This window comes from Colletotrichum phormii, assembly GCF_030913505.1.
Source record: "Colletotrichum phormii strain CBS 102054 chromosome Unknown BDP81scaffold_54, whole genome shotgun sequence".
Lineage (NCBI taxonomy): Eukaryota > Fungi > Ascomycota > Sordariomycetes > Glomerellales > Glomerellaceae > Colletotrichum > Colletotrichum phormii.
In genome coordinates, this window is record NW_026851496.1 from 26,715 (window position 1) to 37,706 (window position 10,992).

The following is a 10,992-nucleotide window of genomic DNA, read 5'->3' on the forward strand; positions in this document are numbered from 1 at the left end:
CTGTTCAAGGCCAAATCATCTTGAGGCGCGGAGTGCGGCTGTGCAGTGTAGCGTCCGCTTTTTGACGGGACGGCGCTTACACCAACGCGCGCGGGCGCGGAGCCTGAAAGATGCAGGGATGGGACCAGAATCGCGCGATTCTGCTTTTAAACTCACGACAAAGATACATGTAATAGTATATGTTGATTTCTCTGCGAATGTCAGTCAAAATGTGTGGACTTAGAATTCATCCTCCATTGGTGGATTTGGAGCCAACTCAAACCGTAAACGATGAGCGCAATGCTCAGCCACACCCCTCAACCAGACATTGCTCGTTCGCGCCGGGTGAAATCCTCCAACATGCCATGGAAAGAGTTATTCCCGAGTGAATGACCAACTTGACCACCAATCTGCGCATTAGAACATAGGTAGTTTCCCTGCCTACACCAGGCACCAGTAGCAGCAGTTGCGCAGAGCAAGACATTAGGCTCGTCTCGCTGAGGCGTCACACCAAGCCCGTCCATCCTCCTCCGTTCTCACCGGAGACCGATCCGGCTGACGGCTCTGCCAGCCCCCACCTACAGTAAATCGCCGTGGACGACGGAGATGGCTGCAGCCGTATCGGACAATCGATCGTACGTTGCTTAGCTCGATCCCGCATCGTAGCGGATAGGTGCAATTTCACGAGACCCAAGTCTTGTATAAGATTAAGCGACTTGGAGGGTGAGCGGATTTTATTTAGAGCTTGGATCCATCACAGAACATATCGAAAACACCAGACTAACGCTTGAAGCATCTAGAACACGCAGCGATTGATATTTGAGACTGACCTTTCTCTACAATCACTACACACGAGACTCATTCCATTCACTTATTCTCACACTTTAACCTCAATTTTCACAATGGCTCAAGTCGCTATCATCGGTGGTGGTCTCTCTGTATTACCAAGATCTCTCCACGGCGATTAGAAGATTGACTAACCAGTACCCCAGGGACTCACTCTCGCCCTCTACCTTCACAAGAGCGGCATCTCCTCCGCAGTCTACGAAGCCAGGCCCAAGGACTTCGTCTCAGGCGGCAACATCGCCCTCTCACCAAACGCCCTCCGCGTCCTCGATCACATCGGCGTCTACGACACCCTCCGTCCCCAAGGTTTTGCCTTCGAGTCGGTCGCCTTCCTCAACGGCCGTGGTGGCCTCCTCGCCAAGGTCCTCAACGGCAGCTATGAAGAGTACAACTACCCGGCCCTGCGCATCCGCCGCACCGTCCTCCGCGGTGAGCTGATCCGCCAGCTTGAGCTCCTCGGAGTGCCTATTCACTACGAGAAGAAGTGCTCTGCCGTCCGTGAGGAGACGGACATCTCGGCGACCGTAGATTTCGAGGACGGCGGGTCCGTGACGGCCGAGTTCATCATCGGCGCCGACGGCATCCACTCTCGTGTGCGGTCATTTGTGCGCCCGCACGGCAGCCAGCCCGTTTTCCAGGGCCTTGCTGGTATCTCTGGTACTTTCAAGCTCAGTGACCTGCCCGATGTTGACACGGATATGCACTACCCTTGCATGCTGTTCGGCGGCAACGGTTCCTTCGCCGTTATGCCGGCGTCGGCAGACGGCGATGAAGTCAGCTATTTTGCGACCTTTGAGGTCGAGGAGCGGCCGCGCGAGGAGTGGACGGCGCTGGACGCCGACAAGGAGACGTTGGCGAAGATGATCAAGGAGAGGTTCCCCATCGATTCGAGTTGGCCCGAGGTAGTGCGCGCGCTGTGCCACCGGACCCCGACTGAGACGTTGACTCTCTGGCCGTAAGTGATGGACCCATAAGTGTTATAACTACAGATTACTAACGAGAACATGTCTAGCTTCTACTTGCTCTCTGCTAAGGAATCATGGTCTTCTCCGAGCCGCCGCGTGCTCCTCATTGGAGATGCAACTCACGGCATGCCTCCAACTGTAAGTCGATGACCACCTCGAGAACAGCAAAAGCCAATGCTGACATATTCCTCATAGGGCGGACAAGGCGGCGCGACTTCCTTCGAGGACGCGGAAACCCTCGCTTACACGCTCGCCCACATCAAGGCACCGCTCTTCAATGATAACGCCCGCCCTCAGGTTATCCAGGCGTGGGAGGACCACCGCAAGGACCGTGTGTCCAAGATTGTGGAATTCACCACCCAGAACGGCGACCTGCGCAAGACGTCCACGTCCTTCATCCACCAGTGGATCAAGGAAATGACCATTTGGGCTTACATCAAGATGGTCGGTCCCCACATGGGCTGCAAGTGGATGTACTCGTACCACGGGGAGAGCGTTCGCGCTGTTCTCGGACGGCTCGGCATTGACGAGTCGAAGGCAAAGGCTCAGTAGGGTAATCATCGGTCTGTTCCGTGCGCAAATCGGAGTAGAGGAAGAGGCAATAGTACATGTACTTTTCAGGTGCTGCTTGACGTTAGTAACCAGTGCACCTTGTATTTGAATCTTTTGGCGTTTAGAATTCCATAGACTGTAGAATATCATTATACGTATTTGCATTGAATGTTGCTACCTACCCTCCTGCATTTGAGGGGCTTTACGGCATGTGTTTATGTGGATTGATTGTCGGTCGAAGAAAACAAGCGAGAAGTATTGCGATCTTGACCTCAGAAAGCTTCCCTCACCAAGACTTCATCATCTAAGTACACAGGTAACAAGACCGTATGTTGGCACAATACTCAGGCGAGTGTCTTTTGCATGAGACCGTGCTGGGCTGCAACGGGTGAAGGCCTCCTCCCTCGGAGTCTTGTGGTCCTTGTAACTCCCCATTTACCGGCTTGCTTCTACCTGTCCTATCCTGCTTCATTTGTTTAGATCATGCGAGGCATTGACATCTAGTCTCCCCAAGGTAGGTAGGTACTTGGTATTGGTGGGATGAGCTTGATCTCATCTATCTCTCCCTAACATAAATAAGTTCTCTGATAGGAAACCTGTGGTTTTTCAAATCGGCTTAATATGTCACGGGACACAGACAGCTGCCAAAGTGGAGTAGTTCAGATGGTCGCAATGAGGCACCTTCAAAATCATGGCTAGCCCGACTAGCGCAGGCCTCGATACTACCTTACCCTCCGACTGCTGGAGTTGGTGGCCTTGCCGTTATTCGGCAGTTACCTTTTGTGCCTGTGCTTCGGACTGGATCTTGCAAGCCTCGGCTGAAATGCTCTCCAAGTTCGTCTCATGTGTTTCAAAGACCGATGTTGGTGTTCTTCTCCAGCTTTTTGGCATGCATCATCCGACCGCATACGTCAGAACCCGCCAACGGTTCATCTAGTCTCTTGCATAAGCCCTGAAGGCAATGCTGAAATGCGACCCAGGAGACTTTCAAGACTAGCAACGGCTGTCCATTGAGCCCCAGATACGTCAACTGAGCGCTACCCCTGAACTCATTCGGGAATCGATGCGGGGTGATCCTACTGCAAGGCCCTATACAGACTTAATTTATGGGTAAATTCCCCAGTCTAAGGTGTGAAAACCTTCCCGAAGCGTGTGAACATAGGTCCTTTCTAATGGTAAATAACGACTGCAATGTCAATCAGCGCCATTGGCTGAAACTTCGACGTATGCCATTGAAAAACCTGTGCATCCTTCGTGTATATAGACCCCGGGCTTGTCTCTTCGTGATATGTCGTGTCCATCTCAGGTATTATCTGATAGCCAAGTCATTCGTTCCATATTTTTTTGCTAAGAAATCATCCTCAAGATGTTTTCCTCACTTACTACCCGCCAGATGGCAATTCTCCTCGCCTTCGTCGGCATGCAATCCGCCTCCTTGGTTCACGGCCTTCCTGCATCGGATGCTGACGAACTCATGTCCGACTTAAAAAGAACGGCACCAGATCATTTCGATCTAGAGGACAGACAAGACATTCCTGATGTCCTGGCCAAGTTTCCTTCCGGTCCACTTAACCAATTCCTCAGGATCATCAGCACTCTACCAGCGGACGCAGCAGCGCTCGACGCAGTCGGATTGATCTTAACTCCTCTTCAACAGGGTCTCGCTGATTCCGTTGGCATCGACACTACGGAGGACGACCTGGAGCAGAATGCTGCGTGCGCCGACATCACCGTCATATTCGCTCGTGGCACCACTGAGCCCGGCAATGTCGGACTTGTGACCGGCCCGCCATTTTTTGACGCTCTTAACCAACAGCGAGGGACCAAGTCTGTTTCGATTCAGGGTGTCGAGTACCCCGCGACATTTGCTGGGTTCAACAAGAATGGCACTGAGGGTGTTCCAAGCATGTGAGCTTTTCCAAAAGATGCCTTTTCTGTGTTGGCGATTCGCCGAGCGAGTCAAGGAGCGAACGCTAATTCTGGAATTCTATCAAAGGACAAACTTCATCAATGAAGCTGCCACAAACTGTCCGAGCACCAAAATCGTAATGTCTGGTTACTCTCAGGGTGCCTTGGTTGTCCGGAGTTGTGGGACTGTGGATACCTGAGGCAGTGGCTGGTGCCCCAGGCACCAGCTGCCTGATCCACCTCCTGGTTGATCCAGCCCACCGCAGCCACCTTCACCACAACATCACCAACCAACCGTCAATACCAGTCGTATTGCCTCATTGCTTGCCTCGTTGGTCCAGATGAGCAGTGTGTACTGCCCACAGGAGTACCGCAAACTCTCTCCCGGCGGCAACCATGGCCAAGATCAACTCTGTCTTAACCTTTGGGGATCCCGGAAACCCGGGCGCTATTACTGGCGCTGAGGGCAAGACCAAGATCATCTGCCACGATAACGATGCTGTTTATGGCGGTGGTTTTATCACTGTCGACCATTTGACGTATGCTGAGGATGCGGATGCTGCTGCTCAGTTTGTCTTACAAATGGCCAACGGTAAGTTGAAGACCTGTATTGAAAAGAGTTGACGGATACTGATCTTTTTGTCTTAGCCTAACTTGCATTAATGTCATGATGGCTGTCTAATGGAACGCGCACGTTACTTGTACTGATCAACAATTGAACTCAAGTAGTTGATTATCCTACAGTGTCTCGAGTGATATAAGGTACCTACTGTTAGACAAATGACACGACCATGGTAATAACTACATGTCCACTAAGTGCTAGCAAGTTCGAACAGTGATATTTGTAAATTTCTCGCTTAACTTGTGCCAAAACAATGATGTTCGAAGCGAAATATTACTGCGGCATCGATCTGATTATACACGAGAAGCCTGTCATGCCAGCACATTTATTAACCTTCCGTACGAGTCAACTCACCAACCATCGAACTGAATATCAACGTCTACTCCGTAATAGAATCTCCTAAACGGGAAGCGATGGTGAAAAAGGACGGGATGCCCCCCGCACTACACGGCATGTAAGCGGGTCGTGAACCATCGGGGCCCTCGATGGCCCAATTAGAGACACTTTGAGACAAGGACAGGCGATGACGCGATCGCGCGGCGCAAACCCGCCATCGCAACACTGTCACTCTGCACACGTTCTGATATGACGAGATTTTCTTAACTGCAATGGTCCGACTATTACCTCGCGGTAATGCACTAAAAGTACCGATGCAACGGGCTGGGTCCAATTCCTTCGTGGTCTGAATTATTTCTTCCAACCTCAACCAACATTGGAAATCCAACCTACGAATCCACGAATCTCTAGACGAGAGAGGGGTGGCTGATAAGCGACTGAGACCGTACTGGACCACTGATAGGGTCTGATCTTGGCAAGATCATCAACTTATCAAATCCTTCAGCCCCTCGCAATCCCATTCCACAATTCTACAAACCATCTCGCTGCAATGTCACGATACAGAGCCTACGACAAGGACGGCGATGATGTCCCCGTCATCGAAGACGCGCGCGTCGGCCGCGCAGGCTACGCCGACGACTCTACCTCAGCAGACGCCGATTTCTCAGCCATTGACCCGCACAGCGGTGTCAAGCGAGGCCTAAAGACCCGGCACCTCAGCATGATGGCCCTGGCGGGCATCATCGGGCCGGGCCTCCTGATCGGCGCGGGCGGCGCGCTCTCCAACGGCGGACCCGCCGCCCTGCTCATCGGGTTCGGCGTCATCGGCATCATTGCGTTCAGCATCATGCAGAGCCTGGGTGAATTGACCACGTTGTATCCCAGCGGCGGAGCGTTCACCGGGCTTGCGGATCGTTTTGTCGACAAGGCTTTTGGTGTTGCGCTGGGTTGGAATTACTACATCATCTGGATGTGCGTCTTGGCCAATGAGTACAATGTGCTATCGAGCATTTTTGTCTTCTGGAGTGACAAGGTCCCTTTGTGGGGATACTTTCTCATCTTTTGGGTAGATTCAAACACCCTCACTAAGAAATGGAACGACTTGCTAATGCGCATTTAGACGCTTTTCCTCGGGTTCCAACTGCTGGGGGTTGAGGCTTTCGGAGAAGCCGAGTTCTGGCTAGCTTTGCTGAAGCTGATTGGCCTAGTCGCATACTTTATCTTCTCGATCGTGTAAGTCTACATCCACGACATCTACTTTGATTATCCAAAACTAATCTAGAATTAGATACGCTGCCGGAGGAATCCCCGGACAAGAAGCCCTCGGCTTCAAATACTGGCGCGATCCCGGCGCCTTCACAGATGGCTTCCGCGGCACCGCCAAGGTTTTCGTCTTCTGTTCCACATTCTACGCCGGCTGTGAATCCGTCGCCGTCGCCGCCACTGAGACCAAGAACCCGCGCGTTGCAGTTCCACTTGCGATTCGTCAGGTCTTCTGGCGCATCATCTTCATCTACATGGGATCCGCCTTCTTCTTCGGTCTGACATGCCCGGCCAACGCTGATGAGCTCGTCAACGGGGGATCCCGTGCAGTGAAAAGTCCCATGACGGTGGCTATTCAGAACGCCGGCTGGGAAGGTGGCGTGCATTTGATCAACGCTTTCATCTTCGTTACGTGTCTGTCGGCGTGCAACTCGTCCATCTACATCGGATCCCGCACTCTCCTGTACATGGGCCAGGACAAGAAGGCACCCAAGATCCTGGGGAGAACTGATAGTCGCGGTGTACCTATCCCAGCCATTGTGTTCACCAACTTGTGTGGCGCACTGTCCATGATGAACATTAGCACCGGCGCCAGTAAGGCGTACTCCTACATCGTGAACCTTAGCGGCGTCTCGACTTTCCTCGTCTGGGGTTCCATCTCTTTCATCCATATTCGGTTCAGACAAGCGTGGAAGGCCCAAGGGCACGCTGAAAGCTCACTGCCCTTCATTTCGTTATGGTACCCATGGAATGCCTACTTTGGCTTGGCGGCAAACATCTTCCTGGCAATTGTACAGGGTTGGACCACCCTTTCGCCATTCGACGCTGGGTCATTCGTCGATGCTTACATCTTACTGCCCTTGTTCCCCATCATTTGGTCCGGATACAAGTTCTGGTTCAAGACACACTTCTGGAGAGTGGGCGAGATTGATCTGATATCCGGTCGCCGACGCGATCTGGACGAGTCAAGAGAGATTGAGACCGGAGAACATGATTTGGACAGACTACCCAGGTGGAGGCGGTTGCTCAAGAGCTTTTGAAGTCATCAATCAGATGCATCATGGACTTCGGTATCGACCAAGAGAATAGGCGCTTCGGAAAGATGGCTGTATCTAGTTAGGCACGGCCCATTGCAAGGAACGATGTGCCCTTTTCTATGGCAATCAAGATCCCGGTGGGATTAGGAATGTCGTCAGAACAGGTATCCCTTCTCGCATAGCGTACTTGTTTTGGATCTGCGGGTTGGTTGGTCGAACTTATGTGAGTCGTTGGAGGCGGAGTCGGTTTTCACCTTTGAAGAGGGCCGAAGTCCGAGTTGGGAGTGCACCCGGGCCCCTTTTTTCCTCGTCGCATTCGCACCCGCCTGCGCACTCGCCGCGCTTGACCTCCGGACTCGGTTATGCACGTAATTTTCTCTTTCGGAGAACACCGCCGGAAAGTTCAAACTAGTAGCGTGTCTCACTTGCTCTCCTACAACGTCCCGCCCGCATATCCAGGATCGGGATATGTTGCAGACAGGTAGATGTCCGCCGGCCTGTCCGGAGGATTCCAGACATCATTCGACATTGAAAATTTCCTGATTCCTTTCCAAATGTCTCACTCACAATGTGTAGTCAATATCGTCCCGAATGCCTGAGATCTGATCCGTGGTGGTGAGCCGACATACATTTGAGCAGACTGAGGTTACTTCCGAATATGGCGACATATCTCCCTGGGACACAGCCATTACATGCAGCAATTCCTCGCCAGTCTATCGGTTTGTTGGAAAACGTAAAACCACAGTCATCTCATGGAAATGACCCAAAATCCCTCGAAATTTGCAAATACGAGAACAGGCAAAGAACGGAAGAGGAAGAGCGAAGTCAAAGCCTTGCTCTGATTCAGAGAATCTCCGAGAGGCACCTCACCAAGCACCAGGAATCGCGAAAGCAACCACGATCTAGAGAACTACAGCAATATCTTGATGTTCTACAAGATGCCATCCCAAGGCCACCAGACGACTATCTCCTACCTAGCACTGGACTGCCGACGATTACCTTCCCTCGGCCCCGACTGCCACAACCAGTCATTATCCCCCAACGAACATCCAGGACATCGAGACCAAAGTTTTCGCGAACTTATCCCCCCGGCTTGCAAAATTGCGGCATCGGCAAGAATGAGTTCTTCAGATTCTTAGACGATCTCAACCGAGTAGACGACCAGTTAGTATCGCTAGGAGACCATGTTATTAACATTAGCGGCTTCAAGGGCATGACGGGCCTCACCGCATTGCATCCCATGCCGATCTCAATGGAAATTGGCCTAGCAGCAAAGCATGAGAAGCGGATACCGAACCGCAGTGCAATGAGCGGAATATTAAAAAGGGCGAATGACGAGCTTTTCCGTCCAAGGGGCCTCATCTGCGTTCTTGTCGCATGTGAACAGGCAAAGCCGAAGGAGGCGAACACATCACCTGAGAGAGAGGGACACGTCACCTCAACAAACGTTTTGGATCGAAGTCGGGAGAAGAAGTTGAAATTGCGGAAGAAAGTAGGGGCAAGTTTAAGGGATTTCGGGTGGCCAATCCCACCACAAGTCGAACTTGACGAAAAGCACGACTTTCATACAGACCTCGACAACAAGCGGTCACCTCTGAGGCACTCATATCGATCAAGACGAAGACGAAGTCCTAGCAGCGAAAGCGAGGAAAAGAGGGGACTAGGCCGAGTGATAGAAGAGCACTACGAAAACGAAAACATCGGCGAGGGTCGACAACGACATGCCACATCAAGATACGCAGAATTGAAGCATCCAGCAAACACAGAGAATGGGACACTCCCCCTAGATGGCAATAAGGTTACCCATTGGGATTTGGGTTGCAACCGACTTTCAGATTTTGGCTTGGTACCAGGGAGAGTCGAAGTTGGGAGGCTCCCTACCGATTTCTTTACCGCCGAGAGGGATGAGAGCATTTCTCTCGAGGAGGCACAGCATACGGACTCAAAGACAATTCGCTCCAGTGGCGTTCTACAGCGTTTACCCCCCGATCAGAGAAAGACATTGGATTCGGTGAGAACCCGCTTGCAAAGCACCCAACCGTGAAATCATCTAACTCTTCCATGCAGGATGCACTATATCTCATGATAACAAATGCGCCTCACGAAGTCGAAATCTTCAAGTAGGATGTCCGCATGCACATTTTTTCTACCCACCCAGGGCACTTCCTGCATGACGGCTATAGTTTTCAAAGCAGAACGCATGAAGTATTGCGCACATTTGGGAAAATCTGATACTGTCTCCTGATCAAGTAAAACCCAGCTTGGCAAAGAGCAGAGATTAGCTACCTCACAACTGACTTGAATAATACTACCATTGGGCCCTTGAATTGACCCAACTCCATTGCACCAAGTCGTCATGTCTCTGCCCCAACCGCCCACTTTATCTAGAGTTAAAAGACCTAGCATGTCGGAGGCAGTGGGTTCTAAGGAGAGTCGAAAGGTGCACGTGGTTAGTTGCCACTGCTTGCCAGAAGTTAGCATCATGAGGACCTTTGACACACTAGCTTTTGAGAAACATTAAGTCAAAAATAATTAAGAGAGCGATCGGAAATAGGGAGTTATCACAAAGCGAGGTAGTAAATAGAAGATATAACTTATATAGTTAGTAGAAAGTAAGTTACCTTAATTCTTTTAAATAAAAGTGTTACGGCCAGCTAGTCGTAGTTGTTACGACCCAACATGCATGACCAAGTCCAGGGCCTGCCCCGCAGGACCACGGCGGCTACGGCGCACCATATATGCAGGCTAGAACGATGATGATGATGATGATGATGATGATGTATTTAACGTCTGGTAGTAAAAGGACGTGCCGGGCGCTATGCCGACATGGTCTATGCTAATCTAAACTATGTTACAGGCTGCCGTCTTCACTTAACGTTCCTATTCAATAACTCGGGCAAATTTCGGAAAAGAAATTAGTCTCCTCTATCCATTCGCATAGAAGAGAGGCTCCCTTAGCAGAACTTAACAAGAAATCAATACTTGCTTTGGCCATACGTTAGCGGAGGTAGCGCGGTATAGCCTTACGTCCACGCTTACAGAAGTAGAAATGGACTGGTGTCTTAGGTTTCCCACAGCTACAGTTGAGCAACGCATCTTGATAAGCGAATCTCTCGTAGTATACTACAAAGTCTCCATGATGTGATCTTGCTGCGTATAGCCTTCTTAGTAAGTGCCGAGGGAGGCGGAGTTCGGGCGGCTTGGGGTGAAGAATTATCTCGAGGTCGGCATATTGCCAAGGGCATTGGGACAGCCATTTTCTGGCAAAGGCTTGGAAGGCAGCTGCTTTAGCTTGTCTTTCTAGGTGCGCTAATGAGGGCTGTGGTTGTGATTTTGGGATTAGTTTGCAGGCTTCCTTGGCTAGAGCATCCGCTTCTTCATTTCCTGGTACTCCCGTGTGCCCAGGGCACTACCAAACATAAACCCTGGCGGGGGTTGTCCAGCTCTCTCTTTGTCTCCGAGTCCAGGAGGAAGAGAGCCTATT

The 10,992-nt window shown here is 51.3% G+C and overlaps 4 protein-coding genes across 4 annotated transcripts; all 4 read left to right on the forward strand.

Annotated features, from left to right (window-relative positions):
- Window positions 1–654: 654 nt before the first annotated feature.
- BDP81DRAFT_187876 (salicylate hydroxylase) lies at window positions 655–2,515 on the forward strand. Its single transcript, XM_060582377.1, has 5 exons — window positions 655–702; window positions 780–917; window positions 972–1,780; window positions 1,838–1,928; window positions 1,986–2,515. Exons 2-5 carry the CDS (start codon window positions 882–884, stop codon window positions 2,340–2,342), a joined length of 1,293 nt encoding a protein of 430 aa, XP_060437393.1. The 5' UTR covers window positions 655–702; window positions 780–881; the 3' UTR covers window positions 2,343–2,515.
- A 969-nt stretch (window positions 2,516–3,484) lies between these two features.
- Window positions 3,485–5,073, forward strand: BDP81DRAFT_362640 (cutinase). The gene is made up of 4 exons (XM_060586450.1): window positions 3,485–4,250; window positions 4,339–4,427; window positions 4,600–4,842; window positions 4,899–5,073. The coding sequence occupies exons 1-4, from the start codon at window positions 3,709–3,711 to the stop codon at window positions 4,901–4,903; spliced, it is 879 nt and encodes a 292-aa protein (XP_060437394.1). The 5' UTR covers window positions 3,485–3,708; the 3' UTR covers window positions 4,904–5,073.
- A 981-nt stretch (window positions 5,074–6,054) lies between these two features.
- BDP81DRAFT_443767 (amino acid permease) lies at window positions 6,055–7,773 on the forward strand (the record flags this gene model as incomplete). Its single annotated transcript, XM_060591760.1, has 3 exons — window positions 6,055–6,274; window positions 6,329–6,441; window positions 6,497–7,773. Coding segments are annotated over 3 exons (1,348 nt in total), but the record flags the coding sequence as incomplete, so codon positions are not given.
- A 314-nt stretch (window positions 7,774–8,087) lies between these two features.
- Window positions 8,088–9,552, forward strand: BDP81DRAFT_477070 (uncharacterized protein; the record flags this gene model as incomplete). The annotated part of the gene is made up of 1 exon (XM_060594804.1): window positions 8,088–9,552. Exon 1 carries the CDS (start codon window positions 8,167–8,169, stop codon window positions 9,550–9,552), a length of 1,386 nt encoding a protein of 461 aa, XP_060437396.1. The 5' UTR covers window positions 8,088–8,166.
- Between the last annotated feature and the right edge of the window lie 1,440 nt (window positions 9,553–10,992).